Source organism: Solanum pennellii, chromosome 5, assembly GCF_001406875.1.
Source record: "Solanum pennellii chromosome 5, SPENNV200".
NCBI classification, from domain to species: Eukaryota; Viridiplantae; Streptophyta; class Magnoliopsida; order Solanales; family Solanaceae; genus Solanum; species Solanum pennellii.
The window spans coordinates 1,689,732-1,706,665 of record NC_028641.1 but is presented as its reverse complement, the minus strand read 5'-3'; the positions used below and the strand labels follow the sequence as shown (position 1 = coordinate 1,706,665).

General features: G+C 31.8%; 3 protein-coding genes across 3 annotated transcripts; 2 read left to right on the top strand and 1 right to left on the bottom strand.

Annotated features, from left to right (window-relative positions):
* The first annotated feature begins 2,201 nt into the window (after positions 1 to 2,201).
* LOC107018692 (homeobox-leucine zipper protein HAT5) lies at positions 2,202 to 5,095 on the top strand. The gene is made up of 3 exons (XM_015219237.2): positions 2,202 to 2,551; positions 3,155 to 3,552; positions 4,338 to 5,095. Exons 1-3 carry the CDS (start codon positions 2,476 to 2,478, stop codon positions 4,728 to 4,730), a joined length of 867 nt encoding a protein of 288 aa, XP_015074723.1. The 5' UTR covers positions 2,202 to 2,475; the 3' UTR covers positions 4,731 to 5,095.
* A 5,798-nt stretch (positions 5,096 to 10,893) lies between these two features.
* Positions 10,894 to 13,576, bottom strand: LOC107018622. Its single transcript, XM_015219149.2, has 2 exons — positions 12,874 to 13,576; positions 10,894 to 11,604 (listed from the first exon to the last, which is right to left on the bottom strand). Exons 1-2 carry the CDS (start codon positions 13,410 to 13,412, stop codon positions 11,190 to 11,192), a joined length of 954 nt encoding a protein of 317 aa, XP_015074635.1. The 5' UTR covers positions 13,413 to 13,576; the 3' UTR covers positions 10,894 to 11,189.
* Positions 13,577 to 14,570: 994 nt separating this feature from the next.
* Positions 14,571 to 16,558, top strand: LOC107020336 (uncharacterized protein At1g27050). Its single transcript, XM_015220655.2, has 2 exons — positions 14,571 to 14,955; positions 15,917 to 16,558. Exons 1-2 carry the CDS (start codon positions 14,614 to 14,616, stop codon positions 16,190 to 16,192), a joined length of 618 nt encoding a protein of 205 aa, XP_015076141.1. The 5' UTR covers positions 14,571 to 14,613; the 3' UTR covers positions 16,193 to 16,558.
* The last annotated feature ends 376 nt before the right edge of the window (positions 16,559 to 16,934 follow it).

The window sequence follows — 16,934 nt, the reverse complement described above, 5'->3', positions numbered from 1 at the left end:
GATTTCATTGACTAACAAGTTTGGAAAACCTATAAACAAATAATAGCTAGTTACGTAATGTTAGTAAAATAAAGCAATAAAGATTGTATAAATAATAATACATACATCACATCACATGAAGTTTTGAAGAGAATATTAGTTTAACAAAAATTACTTAACGTACGATGTTCTAATACATCAATTGACCTTATCTTTATAATGATAATGAGAAGTCCTAATCGACTATATACATCATTCATAATTTTAGATCATAAATTAGTTTTTATTTTTTTCTCTCGTACTCGATATCTGCTTTAAAATTTGATTAATTTGAATTCGTTTTACAAATCTACACTTTGTTAGTAAGACAATTTTTATCATAGATGACATCAAATAAAGAATTTATTTATATCTCAAATACATTGCTTAATGAGATATGTTATTTTTTTAATACTTGATATAGTATTAGGTATGCATATGACGTTATCTTTTATATAATAATTTATTATTCAGTCACAAATTATTTACGTGTATAACACGTACACCAAGTTAATACATTAAAATTATCAAAAAAAATATCGATTGTATTAGCTAAATTTTATTAATGGCCTAGTGTTTAAGTTTATGTGTAATATTTATAATCTTACATTAATTACTTACCAAATTGGTAGATTTTAGCTCTCTATCCATTATCCACGATCGAATCGTGCAAATACCTACTATAATATTTAGATAGAAAATTCTTACCATTCGATTTAAAATAAATATTGCGAAAGAAAATCAAAATATAAAATAATGACTTTCAACCTCAATTTCCAATATAAAATCCTTGAAGATACAACGAAAGCTTTTTGAGAATGCCATGAAAACCTTTTATAGGAATTAGTCTCAATAAGTACAAGAGCTTCTAAGAATACGAACAATAGGAAAACAAAAACAACTCTCGCCAACATAAGAAAGAGACAAGTAAAATTTGTTGGAGTTTATCATCGTCTTCACCTATGAAATATTATTAAATTCTGCACTAGACTTTGTCAAGTGGCATAGCAAGAGTAGTATTTGTACAATCAACATGTACTGGCAGACATCATCAACAATCTGAATGAGTAGTATCAATACAAAAATGGAAAACTTTTCTTAAATGTTTGTAGTATCTTATTTATAGAAGTGGATTCTAACAACCATAAATAAGATGCCAATGACACAGCTTCATAGACTCTCTAGGATACTTGAACTCAGCAGTGGCGGATTTAGGATTTTAAGGTTGTGGGTGCTCTGTAAAAAATATGTGTTAACAATGAGATTCGAACCTTGGTACAACAACACTAAAAGAGTTTTAAGTACCCATCCTAGAACAATTGGACCAACTATATAATTTATTCATTGGGTGCTCTATGTTAATTTTATACAAATATCTATCGATTTCTACATAGATATATATATATTTTGTAACGAAGTTAATGGGTGCTCGAGCACCCGGCAGACACCATATGGGTCCGCCCCTGCTCAAGCGTACCTTTGACTTGACTTACTACTACACTGGAGGCTACAAAACATATGCGGAAGTTTATAAATATGAGCATGCAATGCAATAACTTCATAGTATGTAATATGCATATGTTTATAAAACAACTAAGGCCGTAACTCATCTGAATCGTCTATGAAGCCTTTAACATACCGAAAATAGGTTATCGGGACAAGACCTCAAGCTACCTGAATACTTTACTAATGACATAAGCATACTATTAATTCTCAATATAGATTGGAGCCCTCTGAAAACAAGGAGGTCGCACCAAAATTAGATGAAGGTGATCCTCATGATGTGTCTGTGATCGATCCTGAATATCTGAATCTGCATTTTAGATTGATACAACGCTAAATGAAGTTAGCACATGAATAGTATAATAAGTAAAATGGTTAACAATTATTAAAGAGCTTCCTTATTTTTATTTATTTCCCCATTGTCCGATTTTTAAAGTTGATTTTGTAAGAATCCTCCTATCTAGGTGTTTGAGAAAGTATCCACACAGTTTGATGAGTCTAGATCGTAACATATAAATATCGATCACTATATTACAAGCCCAAAATAAAAATACGAATACGAGACACGGGTGAGAAATAAAAAAAAAACAACTCCAAGGGCAAAATAGGAAATTCAAAATGAGCCCACCTTCCACCTTTCAACTAGCTTGCTTATAAACCCCATCAATCTCCTCTTCCCGAGGAAGAATCTCCTTTTTCTCTTTCACTTATTTCCTCTTTCATCTACTTATGTATACTCATTTTCTTCACTCAAATTTTTAACTCTTTTTCTTTTCTTGGATAATGGCACTGACCCTTCTTCATTCTCCCCTTAATTATCACATAAAATTTTTCCAAATTTCAAGATTCAATCAAAAAACCCCATTTCTCACTGCTTAAACAAACCCCACATAGTGTTTTTTTTTTCACAATTATTGCACCTTAGAAAACTTAAGGGTTGAAAGTAAAATAAATATGGAAGTTGGAAGGGTTATTAATGAAAAACTTTCTCATTGTCTCTGGATGTCCAATTCTTCCCCATCTTTTCATGGTAAAGAATTCTTCTCCACCCTTCTAAAAATATGTTCTTTTTCATGTAATTTTATCGCTGGCGGATTCAAGATTTTAAATTTATGAATTTTCGACCATAACCCTTTTTTACCAAGTGGATTTTTAATACAAATATAGTGTCTTTTGAACTTTAATGTTATATCAAGGTTATAGTACTAAGTCTTTTTGTTTATTTTAGCTCAAAAGTTGAATTTTTTGATGACAAGTGTATGGTTTGTTACTAACATTATTTAACTCTTTTAACTTTTCCTTGAAAGATCAGATTTTGCTCAATTGAATGAGTAGATTTTTGGGCACTTGTTTTGTTCAATTTTTGGTTAAAGTTTGAGTCTTTTTTAGCTTTAGAAGTATAATCGCTTTGATTTGGCTATAGATTCTCGTATGATCGCTCAACTAATATTTATTATCTCAGAGAGACACTTCTTTTGTTGGAAAAATTGGAATCAATAAGAAAGGTTACGTTATTGAGTTAATAACTATTAGTTGAGTGATCATCTGATAAATGAACGCTACACGGATTTAGTGTATTCAAGATTGTGATACATTAGTGACCTTGTTCTTTTCTTGAATTGCTCTGTTTTAGGTTCTGTATCAATGGTTAATTTCGAAGATGTTGGTCGAGGAGAAGTGTCTAAAGAGAGGTCATTTTTCCCAGAAATTGACAAAGAAGAAACTAGCAATGATGATTATGATAGTTGTTATCATCAGCCAGAGAAGAAGAGAAGACTTTTGCCTAATCAAGTTCAGTTTCTTGAGAAGAGTTTTGAGGTAGATAACAAGCTTGAACCAGAGAGGAAAGTTCAATTGGCTAATGAACTTGGCTTGCAGCCTAGGCAAATTGCTATTTGGTTTCAAAATAGGCGCGCTCGATACAAAACTAAAGTACTTGAGAAGGATTATGATGCTTTGAAAGCTAGCTTTGATAAGCTTAAAGCTGATTATGACACCCTTTTCAAAGAGAATGAGGATTTGAGAAATGAGGTATCTTGATCATACTTCATTCTTCATTAGCATTAGAGTTACTTCCGAGGGGTTTGTTATGTATCGTTGAAGAATGAGTAGTTGTCGCTTACATGGTATTAGAGTCAGACTCATTCGTGTTCTTTGATTTGTCCAACCTAGTTGTGTGGGGGTGTTAAAAGTTGAGGAAATAGATTGTTGTCTTCTTAATGGTCTTTGAACAATCCAATCACCTCGAGAGCTAGCTTCTTGGATTAAGTTAGGCTTCAACATCATTTCCTCAAGTTGGTATTAGAGTCAGACTCGTTCTTGATTTGTCCAACCTAGTTGTGTCGGGGTGTTAAAAGTTGAGGAAATAGCTTGTTGTCTTGTTAATGGTCTTTGAACAATCTTGACCTCGAAAGCTAGCTTCTGGGATTAAGTTAGGCTTCAACATCATATCCTCGACTTGGTATTAGAGTCAGACTCATCCTTATTAATGATTTATCCATAGGCGTGCCGGGGTGATAAAAGTTAGAGTGAATAGCTTGTTCTCTCCTTGATGGTTCTTTGAACAATCCTCGCTCGAGAAGCTAGTTATGAGAGTAAGTTAGGGCTCACCTTCATTTTCTTAACATGGTATTAGACCCAGACTCATTCGTAGAAGTGTTAAGCGTTATAAGATAACGAAATAGCTTGTTGTCTCCCTAAAGGTCTATTTCAACAATCTTCACCTCTAGAGATAGCTTCTGGGTTTGAGTTGAGCTACGCATAACGTCCATTTTCTTAGCGGGGTTTCTAATATATTCTTTGATTTTGTTGAATAGGTCCATTTGCTTACACAAAAATTGCATATAAGGGAGAAAGGGAAGGAAAACTCAGAACAAAGTGAACCAATTAGTCCAATAGATACACAAGAGGCTCAAAAAGCAACCACTCCAATTGTTGTTACCTCAAATGTACCAAAGTTAATGTGCAAACAAGAAGATGCAACATCAGCAAAAAGTGATGTTATTGATTCAGATAGCCCACATTACACTGATGGGAATTATTCATCAAATGTATTTGAACAAGAGCCATCTGATTTTTCTCAAGATGAAGATGACAACCTAAGCAAGAACTTTCTATATTTCCCCGAAATCGGAGATCAAATTCAAGCTAATTCATGCAATTTGAGTTTCCAAATTGAAGATCAACCTTGTTGGTTCTGGCAATATTGAGTTATTAGGTTTCAAGATTTGGCTCGATCCTACTTTAGATCAGTATAAATCCCACAAGTGGAATCTGAAGATAATTATATGTACGCACGTACACAAGCAAGCGCACAGACTTATCTCTATCCTGTATAGGTAGAGAAACTATTTCTAATAGACCTCGTACGACTTTAGTGGTCCAAACTCCAAAGGCATTTGCTAAGTTTCTTTGAACAATAATATGTTGTACATAGGATTACTAAGTACTACTAGTTTGACTATATGAGGTGTCTTTTAGACTCTTTTATTAGAGCTTTGTTCCAAAAAAAAAAGTTGTGATTGGCCTTTTTATTTTTACTTTAGCTTAAAAACAAATTGTACTATTGCCTTTTTTTCTTCTTCTTTTTCAGTTAATTATGATGAATTTAACATAGGTACAACAAGTGATTTAGTTTGTTTTTACTACTTTTTTTTTCTAAAAAATATAAATTAAAGTTATATAGGATCCTTTGGCCTTATTTAGAAAAGGTTATATCATGACAAGTCATTTTCTAGTATATGTACAAAAGTAAACAAAAGCATGTGCATTTTTCTCTAGTGGGAAAAGAAGGGGTTTTGAATAGAAAACTATGGACTAAAAATAAACCCCTTCTACAATGGGAAAAACCATTGGATTATATTAGGCATTGGTCATGTATAAAAAAATAAAGTATAGTTTTTAAGAATTTTTTTGCTTTTACTCTAATAAATCGAGTTCATTTTATATGATCTTGTTTGACTATTGATTAAAAAGATATTAGAAATTTTTTTTGGATAATGTATTAAAAAGGGTCATTAGAACTTGTAGTTTGAATTGACATATTATTTAATTGAATAATACATAAATATATCTTTTAATTTGACTTAATTCAATTGAAATTTACGTTTTTTAATTTTGAGTGTGGATAAGTACGCAATTAAGTTCGTATAAAACTGAATCAATTGACACGTTCGTTCTACATGACTATTTTGTGTCTTATGTGGTAACCTACATCACAATTTTGTGTAATTATGTAATTGTCATGATGTATGTATCATGTCACATAAGACGTGTGTGTCTACTTGTTCAATGTTATACAAGTTCGAGTAAGTACCTATTTGTGCATAGCCAAAATTGAATGTATAAATATCATCTGAAACCAAATTAAATGACGTATTTATGTATATATGTCTACTTAGTTCTGTCATATCTGACATTCAATTTTGAATATATATATAAGTAGACACTTTTAAATATGCTTAAATTTTTATAATGTTGAATAAATACGTACATGCTTTAATGATTGTGTTTTTCTGATTTTGAAAATATTTAATAGGTGTTTGTATATGTAATTTTATTTCGTAATTTATAATTATAAAGAAATCAACTGGACTATACAAAATAACAAACTTTCAATGACAAAAAGACATTAGTATTAAATAAACTATAACAAAAAATTATATTCATAAAGAATGAAACAGAAAATATTAGTTTTTTATTTTCTCCCTAAACCTTCCAAGCATATATATATATTATTTAATTTCTAGAAACGGAAAACACCAAAAAGAAGTTAAAACTAACCGCAAAACAAGATAAAATAAGAATATTTTGCGGTAATAAAAAATGAAATAATTTTAAAATTAATTAATATTTCAAATAATATAAAAATAAAATTATATTAAAATTATTATTTTTATCTCACTTATTAAATTATCGTAGCTTGAAAAAGTGAAAGACAGGATAATACCCTTGTAAAGTCAAATTTTGTGGATGATTGGATTCAAAAGTGTATTTTAATATAGGCAATGACTTTTTAGCTAGATGTTGACAATTTCTTTTACTTTAATTAACTTTATAAAATGGACGTTGTGACACACCCCATAACTTTAATATTTTTTTAATTAAAGGAATCAACCATTTTTTAAAACATGAATATCTTTGATGATGTATTTCTTGTTACATGTTAACATGTGTAATTTGTACTATTGACTTTTTCAAAAAAAAAAATTGTTAAAATATATTTTAATTGCTAAAATTTAATCATGGTGTTTATTTTAATATTTTCTTTTAAAAAAGGATAGAAATCATGTTGCTTCGAAGGAACAAATCAAATGAAATATTTATATTCTCAAGTTCATTACCTTTTTTGTTAAAATCAAATGAATTCGAGGCGTAAGTGGATGAATTGAGTTAAATTTGAATGGTAAAATATGAATGCGTTGGGTTGAATTTGAGAGGATAAAAATGAGTAGGTTATTGATTCGCCAAAAGGTTATTTGGGTTAAAATACTGATCATAACTCAACTTGTTTAATTCTTATTGCGTTCTAATTATTTTGATTATGTTTATACCTAATAAATCTTTTTTTCTCTATTATAACAATATATAACATATCAAATAAATAGAAAATCAATTATTTATCCAGCGAGCTATATTTTTATGAGCTAATTTTTAATGCCTCTATTTAGAACCTAACCAAACACTAGCTTGTAGTGTTAATTATCAAGTTCTTGAGGAATCAAGTTTACCTTTAGATAAACCAATAACTTAGAGACAAACTACATGATAATATTTAGTAGTCTTTTAAGATTTGATCAATACTTTGTGTAGTCCTCTTTTTATTTATTTTCCCTTGTCTTTTTAATAAAATAATTAACATGATTAATCAGATTCGATGTTGATTTTGTTATCTTGTAAATTTTTACTAACACTCAATCTGAAAGGAAATTGAATTTAGCGTCATTACAAAGAGTTAGATTAATTTTGACAAGGCTATTCAAGTTGGAATGAAAAATACAATACGCTTGTTACATGACAAAATTTTCATATGTACTAACTAGATTAAGATAGTTTATTATCGATAAATAAAATTCAAACAATTAATAAAAGTACGAATTCTTAGATTAAAATTATGACTCTTCTTAAAAGGTAAAAGAATGATACATTAAAAGAGACTATGACTTGAAATGGGGTAGAGAAATAATTTGCAAACTCATGATGACTACTTGGATTAGGCATATATCATATCTATATACTTTTATGATAATTCATTGTTTTTATTCAAATATGTGGCTCTTAAGTTACTTAATTGATTAAGCAAATTAAGACATCTTTTAATTGCATTTGTTTACTTCAAATCAACAAGTTATCTTTCTTTGTTGATGCAAGTTTTGTGGATGAGGAACAACTTTGTAGTAATTTGCTTATTTAAGAGCTTGCGTAACTTAAAGAATATCATGAAATGGCCCTTTTGGCTTCATGTTCAAAGAACTTCTAACATAGTGGAATTACGAGCCAAATTGAAATCAATATTAGTCGGGTCTGAAAAGGAACCTTAACAAAATGATAACTTTAGAAGTTTAAATAAATCGTATGTGATCTATCTTAAGATGATGACTCGATTCATTGAATGTATATGGATTTGCGTGAGCCAATATATAAGAGCATTTCATGTTAGCAGGGTTCGGAAAAAAACTGCACCTGAAATGATTACTTTATCAAATAGCATAATGATTAAAAGAATGTGATCTTTCCATAATTAGAGAAAACTTAACAATAGGATTATTGTTTTATTCTTTATAAAATGATTTATAGTTACACAAATATTTAAGATTTATTCTAGATCACAAATTTTAAAATATCAATCTTAAACTTTGTGTTAAATCAAATAGTACTATGTAAAGTAAGAGATAAAAGATATTGATTAAATAATAAATTAATTTAATTATTGTTTATATATATCCCGTAAATATTTTGAATATATAAATATAACTTTGTGTTGCATTAGTAGCTAGAATTTAGCTCCAAATAGAAAAGATATCTTTAATTTCAAAATATTAAGCTGAATATATATTTTTGAAGTTAGTTATATAAAAAAAAAAATTACGTGTTTCGAGTCATAGACTTAAGGACATGAATCAAAAGTGAATTTTCAATTAGTTTCTAGAACTTTATGTAGTAAGACTTTGATACTTCTTCGGTTCGATAATAGTTATTTACTATTGATTTTACATATTTTAAAAAAAATTATAGATTCAAAAAATAATTTTAATATATCACCTTTTAAATATAATAAATGCAATAATTTGAAAAATAATTATAATTAGTAATGAGGATAAATTATAAATCAAGTGTAAAATTATCTATTAATTTCATAAATTGAACAAGTATTGTTAGACATCCCAAAATAGAATAGTAATTATTGTTAAACGGAAGGAGTAGAAGACAGAGAATTCATGCGCTCACTTTTATTTGTTATGTTTATATTAAATTAATTAAATTTAAAAAATTAGTTAAACGGATTCTTGTAAACTAAACAATATGACAATAAAATACTCAGTAAAATTTGAGAAGGATAAAATATATGCAAACTTTATCACTACCTCATAAAGATAAATTCTGATGAAAAGAAAACTCTCGTAAAGCAAAATATCTGTATACTTTGTATATCGACAAATAAAATATCGACAAGTAGGAAACAGGATGTTACACGTGTCTTTCTCTCAGTCAAATGCCACGTAAATAAATGAAAGCCCAATGGGCCCATCACAAGATGCCAATAAGTTGATGTTGATGGGCCGAGCAACGTGGCGGGGAACACATGGAGATAGTGGGCCCATGGGCCCAATAAGTCGCTTTCAATTATTATTTTACAAGGCTATGTGGATAAGCATGTAATTGTGGGCCCATAATTGATGAAGAAATTGGGCTTTTGTTTTGACAAAATTGGGGAAGTGTCCAAAAGTGGAAGGGCCTATTTTTATTCAGGAAGTGTGTGTGATGTGACACGTGTAAGGTCGTTTCCGTGGGACACTTAGGAATGACAATGGGGCGGGACAGATGTAGAATGGGTTTAAAGTAATGTGAGGAGGGGAGGTTTTAAGGTCGTGCGGGACAAGGAGGGATGTGGGGTGGGTTGAAGTGATATCTTTAGAAACTAATGCGGCGCGGGGAGATTGTGGATCCACGTAGATTCAAACGTAATTTTAACTTTTTATATGTTATAAGAGTAGTAGAGAATTATCTATTAAGATAGATCAAAACTTGTATAATTTCTTGCATGCTTCCCGATTGACCTCTAAAAAATAAAATTTTAAGTCATTATCTATTAGATTGATACAACTTAATGTGAATATGAATCACTTTTATTAATTTTCTTTTAAGCATTGAACATAATTTTTTTAAAAAAGGAAAATATTAAAAAAATATTGCGGAACAAGGTAAAGATTTTGCGAATCGAGCTCAATCCGCCGCACACCGCCCCCATTGCCATCTCTAGGGACACCACTACCCACGTGTGTACCGCGTGTCACAAAGAAAGAAAACATTCTATACATTAGGATTATTTGGTAGCTGATTTTTAAATTGTCAACAATATATCGTATAGTCGTATTATTTATATACATGAATAACTTATTTCTTTTTTCTAACTATAAGGGGGTCGTAATTAATACATAAATATCTTGTTTTTTTATCAAGCACCCAAATAACCCAACTGTATTTTTTGGAGTAATGTAAAAACAAATTTATAGCCAAATGTCTTGAAAGAGTTTTGAAATTTGTGATTTAAGATATTTCTTGATGAGTGATTATAAATCACTTTATTAAGAATAAAAACGAAATTCTAAAAGTAAATTATCTTCAATCATAGATTAGATTAACAAAAGAGTTTAATATTATCCTGCTTTATATCATTTTGGTTCCCTTTTCTTTTCTTGACTAAATAAACTATTGTAAGGTGTCTAATAAAATTGGATGAACATTGGAGTCATGTGTTTATTTGGACTCACATATGTTACAACAAGAAGTTTTATGTGGGGGAAGCCTTTTGGATTGTGTATTTTGTAGTGCATTTTCGAAGGGTCCAACACAGATGCGACAACAGTTTTGAAAACTCTTGAGCGACATGTAGGTCTCAACACTCAACACACAAAACTAGAAACATCTGGTGGTTGGTATCAGGTCCTTGATTTGTTATGCCACTATTGGCTTACTTTTACGAAGAGTGTTAAAATGTAGTCGTCACTAGTAATTGCTTTTAAAAGACATATTCAGCGGCAATTAAACTATTATTACCGTTGATTAATGCCACTAAAGATAATTTTTTGTGTAGTGAATACATCATTATCAATGCATATAGAAAGTAAAGAGGAAAAACCATAACCAGAAGAATTGGGTGAGACAACTTAATTTGACTTGTTGAGCCATTTTTGATTGAAGAGATGATATGATGGATCCCAATACAACTAATAACAATATGTGAAGGAAAATTGTTGTACTAAATCCGTCCTGTCCTAGCCTTGGTGGACGGAGTTACCTGGTACATGTTGTTGGTGGGAGGTGGTAGGTACCCCGTGGAATTAGTCGAGGTGCTAAGAAAGAAAAAGGACTTCTCTTTCTCTTCTTCATTTCTGTTCTATCCATAACGGGTTGTACTGATCGCCTCAAAACTTCAACAGAATTTGATATCAGCTTGATGAGCTCATAGAGTTTTTAAGACTTCTAAGGATACTCCACATGAAGGTCGAAATAATGAATAGTATTATGCCGGTTATAATGGCATACTTCAGTCCAAGATTCACCAACAAGTTCACTAGAAGGCCAGCCAAGACAACACCAACAAAGTTTGCTGAAACAGCAGACCAGAAAGGCATGTCGAGCACAGAAGCTATGATGGCTCCTGTCCAAGCTCCGGTTCCAGGAAATGGAACTGCCACAAAGAGCATTAAACCAAGCCATTGAAACTCTTTCACAGGACCTGCCTTGTCTTTGGCCCTCTCGAATAACAAATCCAAAAGCTTCGATGCAGATTTGTTCGTTCCAGCAAGGAAAATTGCTAACTTCTTTAAGTAGAGCACAATGAAGGGGACCGGAACCATGTTCCTACAGATTGAGCACCAGTTCTTGATCATTAGCAAACAGAAAATAAGACACACTCCAAGTGCTACCATTTCCACTCATGTAAGGTTAACATGGTCAGTATAGCTTCTGAAGTCTAACTAATGTAAAACAATGGCTATAGAGCTTGTTTGATAGTTACTTAGGGTTTGTTTGGTAGAATGTATAGACGAGTATTGATAGAGTATAATTAGTAATGCTGAGATTATTTCTTATCGGTGTATTGAATGAAGTTTTGTCTTTAACCATACATAACCATGAATTAGTAACTCTTGTATTGCTAATGTCATGATTTACTATGTATTAGTTATACACCCTATAATACTGGATATGTGGATAGGATGTATAACTAATACATGTTATACACCCCACAACTAATACAGGTATTGTTTTCTCTAATACATCCTACCAAACGACCCCTCAGACATTGGGACACATTCTTCACCTTCATGTTTTTCACAGACATCAAACGTCCAAAAATTATGTTCTCGTCAATGCAACACCAGCTTGATTATCTGCTGACAATAGTCAAATCGGATTCAATTGTCAACTGTCCCTATAGAAAACAGGATTGACTAACGAGTCTCAAGGAACTAAAGTTACATCTCTTTTAAAGAATTAGCTACTCATCAAAACACTACCTTTCACTCTCATATAAGATTACGCAGACCCTATAGCTTCTGAAGTCTAAACTACCGAAAAACAATCATCAATAGACATCATTTTTGCAGTAATTGATACTCCAATTACCAGTAAATAACAACTCGATCTTGCTTGTATATACATTTTCAAAATAACATCTGAATTACCAGTAGCCAACATTCAAAGTTACAGCACGACAATATTCCTTTTAATTGCAAGCAACATATTTCATGCTGCATAGTTCATAAAACACACTCAAACTTGGCCTCAGTTAGCAAGTAAACACTCCAACTTTGCGTATGGACATCTAGATACCTCAATTCGTCTCCACCGTGTCAACTGAATACTCCAACATACAAAATGACCATCTATACACCTCCAAAATGTACATGCCACATCAACATCGATTGCCACAAGACACAAGTTCGAGTGCTTACTTATCAGTTGAGACCAAGTTCGAATGTGTGTTTATATATTATGTCTAATTCAAACTACAGAACAGCAAGTAAAAACATACTTACAAGGAAGAAACAAACATTCAATTCAACCACTGTAGCAAAATGCAATCTTTCATCAAAATTACTGAATTTAAAGAGAAACTGAAAAACTTACCCAAGAACAGATAAAACAGTTAACACACTAGGCTTAAGTTGCAACCAATAACCAACAGGAATTGCCCCACGAAGCTCAATAACAGGGAGTGTAGCCAAAGCAAACACGACAGCCTCATCAGGCCATCCTGAACTCCTCAAAGCATTAGCAACTTTTACACCAAAACCTGAAGCCCGAATAGAGTCAGCAGCAGCAGCAGCAGCAGCTTTAGCATCCCCAGAAACTGCAAACAAACCAACAGACACAGACGCCCATAACAACACCCAAAACAAGAATTTCAACGGTTTTTCATCATTAGCCAGTAAACCCTCTTCTTCTTCAATCACTTCAAGAAAACTATCAGAAGAAGAAGCTCTAATTACCCTTTGAACACGACCCAGATGGCTAAAAGTTTGTAATATTGGAAAAGATTGAGTCTTTAAGTGAATTTTTGGATTTTGATGCAAGAAAGAATGAATCTTGGGGAATGAGAAAGATGGGTTAGTGTTTCTATAAGTGAAAGTCCATAGCTGTGGAGAGTGGGATAAAGAAATAGCCATTTTGGGATGGAAAATGTACTGTAAAGTGTAAAATACAGAGATTTTAGCTCATTTCTTTACACTATTGAGGTGCATTTTCATGGTGAATAATGAACAAAAGGAGGAGAATTTAGGATTTTTGATTTGGTATTTTGATAGGGTTTTGAAGATTTTAAGCATAGGAAATATCATTAGGGGGAGTAAACTAGGAGTTAAATCTTTGTACATTAATCAAAAAACTTTTTTTTTTTTACAGAGTTAATATCTTAAAAAGTCGCTCAATTAATTTATTTATTTTAAATTTTTTTTTGGATGTTCACAAAATATTCATTAGGACAAGAGAGTTTACATAAATCTACTTGATAATCTATGTAATGTATATATTGATTTAGAGTCTAGTAGTCAACTCATTTTTGTGCCCCCTATGAGCTAACATCAACAATTATTGAAGAAACAATTAGTACAAAATTTTTTAAGTAAAGGGCTATATTAGATGAGTGTCTCCTCTATGAGATACACCTATTTTTTATTTGTGAAGAAGAAGAATGATTTTAGGAGTATGTATATTGATTATCCATTAAGTTTATATATATTTGTATTGTGATTATATTAAATTTGAATTTATGTAAAAAAAAAATTCACGTTGATATAAAGTTTCCTAAAAAAGTAACTTTATACTTAGAACTCAAATTCAAAATCTTGAATTAAAAATGAATGAATTTATCACGCTAACACAATTCTTGTTAATTTTAAAAAATCTCACCAACCAAAACTCAAGAACACTTAAAATGTTAAAAAAGAAAAACAAATCCTCTTAATTAGTCAAATTCAAATCTTAATACATTCTTTTTAAGATTTAAATATGCATTAAAAATTTTTTAATGTATAAATCTATATTTAAAATTCAGATATATTAATCTCAATAAAACAAACAAGCTTCAATTGTTAATAATATATCTTTATTCAAAACAATCTTTGTAGTTATACGCAAATTTTATCATAAATAATCAAATATTTCACAAATCTAAATAATTCGATACTATTCAGCATTCTTTAAGTTTCTAACATAATTTCCTTTTTAATTTATTTCGAAAAAACTCGATAAACTTACTTAATACAATTTACATCTTTAATATAATTTACGAATCATAGTCGAAAAGTGAAAGAAAAAAAAGAAAGAATAAATAGTCGAAATCTCCAAAGCCAATTAGAACCCAAAATCATGGGCCGCAAGAGAGAGAGAAGCCACTTCAATCGCCACGCACCGTACTCCTTCCCCAAGCGCCGCCGTCCAACACCGATCACCGACGATCCATTGCCGGTGCCGGAAGACAACTCATCGACCAACAAGCAACAGCCGGCTACTGTGGTGGTTATTGGTGTTCCTTCTGAATGCTCTGTGCTCGACATTAAATCTCGTTTTGAGATTTACGGATCCATCTCTCGAACTCGTATGGACCCTAATGGTCTTGCTCATATCACTTACCGTTCTAATGATTTTGCTCAATCTGCTGTTGAAGCTGCCGAAGATTCATCTTTCCCCATTACTCTCCACTCCAAGCCTGTATGTCCCTTTCTCCTCTTTTTTTTCTAATATCTTCTAATTGTAGAAATTTGTGTCAAGTTTGCTTCTTTTTGTGTTAATTTCACCTGGGTCTGTTAGATGTTTGCAAAATTGAGTCTTTGTTTGCAAATTTGAGCTTTTGAATTTGTTATTTATTGGCATCTAAGGGTGTGCCTAGTGGTCATTAATGTAGTTGAGAGCCGTGAGATCTTAGGTTCAAATCTCACCACCGAGATAATAAAAACTAGGTGGTTGGTTCATCGTCCTAGCTTTGGTGAGCAGAGTTAACCGGTAGTAGTGATTGTTTCCATCAGTCTAGCTTTGGTGGACAAAGTTACCTGGTAGTGGGAGGTGACAAGTATCCGTATGAAAGTTGCTAGTGGAAGGTGGCACGTATCCCGTGTGAAAGTTACTAGTGGAAGGTGGCACGTATCCCATGTGAAAGTTGCTAATGGGAGGTGGCAAGTATCCCGTGTGAAATTAGTCAGCCGGATATCACGGTAATAAAAAAAGTTGTCATTTTTGGAATTTGAAGTTGAATTTGGACATAATTTTCTTGGGAAAAAGAAGTTATATGAGTGGAAGTCTCAAAAATTCAAAAATTTGGGAACTTGAAAATAGTTGAAGATTAGATTCTAGTTTCATGATCAAACGGATATTTGAAGATAAAATTTAAAAAACTAGTCCCAAAATTTATGGTTAAACGCTAGCTAAATTCTTGGTCCTAGCTCGGCCAAGAATTTTGGCATGTGGGTGTTACTTTAGCTGGTATAATTGATTTAAATTATATAGATGGGCAATGTAAGGTTGTAGCATGTATACACAGACAATGTATATAATTTTTGCATAATCAAGGTAGAGTAACACATTGTAGCATGTTGAATTTTATCCAAGATGTATTTTTTTAAAAGTAAAATTAAGAGCTGATGTATTGCGGCATTACTTTTGTTGGGGATGACAGGTTCAGGTAATATGGGCAACTGACCATGCATCGCAGTGGAAAGAAGGTGTGATGAGAAAGGATGAACTATCCACATCAACGGTTGCATCAAAGCTAGTTAAAGCAGAAGTGCCACTAAGTAGGCACGGAAGAAGTAATCGACTGGGATCAGCAATTGTGAACCCCAGAGATGAGGATAATGATAATGCTGGCGGTAATGTTCGTGCACATGTTAGTACAAGGCTGGTTGAGCCTTACAAGGGTAGGGAAATCGTTGCCTATGATGATATTTTGTAACTTATGGTCGTTGTTTGAGGGATTGCCTCACTTGTAACATTAGCTATATGGCTTTAGGTAAATGTTGAGTTTTTTATTGCAGATTAGTTGGGTGATTTTCAGTTCTAGTTGTTCTTTCAATAAGGTTCCTATCTTGTTTGTTTTTCTTCTCTGTGTAATACTAGCACTAAAAAACGATCATGTACGTAAATTGTTTTTTTTTCCATTTGAGTATGTAATTCATGTAGGCTTCTCTCTTAGCAAATAAGATGCTGGTCCTTGATTTTGATTTTGTCGAAAAGATAGATGTTACTACACTTTGGTTCCTCAATACTTGTACTTGCAGCATACCACTTGGAAGAAGTTGACAGCGTTGATGAGTTTTCACATTACATTTTTAGGATTCTCCTACACAAAGGGGTATGTAGAAGAATCTTCTTTTTCTGATGGCTTTTAGCTTGTGTAATATATAGAAGGCAGCCATATAATCTTGTTGAGCTAATTCACCCTGTGTTAACTATCTTTTCTGGTAAGTACTGATGGCACATTTGAAACCTTCTTGTTGACTATTTTGGAGACATCTATGGGTTATGAGAGTTGAGCATGATGTCTGTAAACGTTGATCAGATGTTTGTGGATGATGTTATTGTCTCGATTTTGAACAGTTTTTACTAGTAATAATGCATTACATTGATATTGAGTGGTTAGAGAGTTGGAGCATTGTATTTTGTTCTTTAATTTGTACATCTCAAGAATGATAAGA

Excerpts from the sequence above, each read along its gene's own strand:
- LOC107018692 (XM_015219237.2), top strand. The coding sequence starts at position 2,476 with ATGGAAGTTGGAAGGGTTATTAATGAAAAACTTTCTCATTGTCTCTGG. Across the intron at positions 2,552-3,154 it reads TTCTTCCCCATCTTTTCATG|GTTCTGTATCAATGGTTAAT; the intron begins GTAAAGAATTCT and ends GCTCTGTTTTAG. Across the intron at positions 3,553-4,337 it reads ATGAGGATTTGAGAAATGAG|GTCCATTTGCTTACACAAAA; the intron begins GTATCTTGATCA and ends TTTGTTGAATAG.
- LOC107020336 (XM_015220655.2), top strand. The coding sequence starts at position 14,614 with ATGGGCCGCAAGAGAGAGAGAAGCCACTTCAATCGCCACGCACCGTAC. Across the intron at positions 14,956-15,916 it reads TTACTCTCCACTCCAAGCCT|GTTCAGGTAATATGGGCAAC; the intron begins GTATGTCCCTTT and ends TGGGGATGACAG.
- LOC107018622 (XM_015219149.2), bottom strand. The coding sequence starts at position 13,412 with ATGGCTATTTCTTTATCCCACTCTCCACAGCTATGGACTTTCACTTAT. Across the intron at positions 11,605-12,873 it reads ACTGTTTTATCTGTTCTTGG|GAACATGGTTCCGGTCCCCT; the intron begins GTAAGTTTTTCA and ends CTCAATCTGTAG.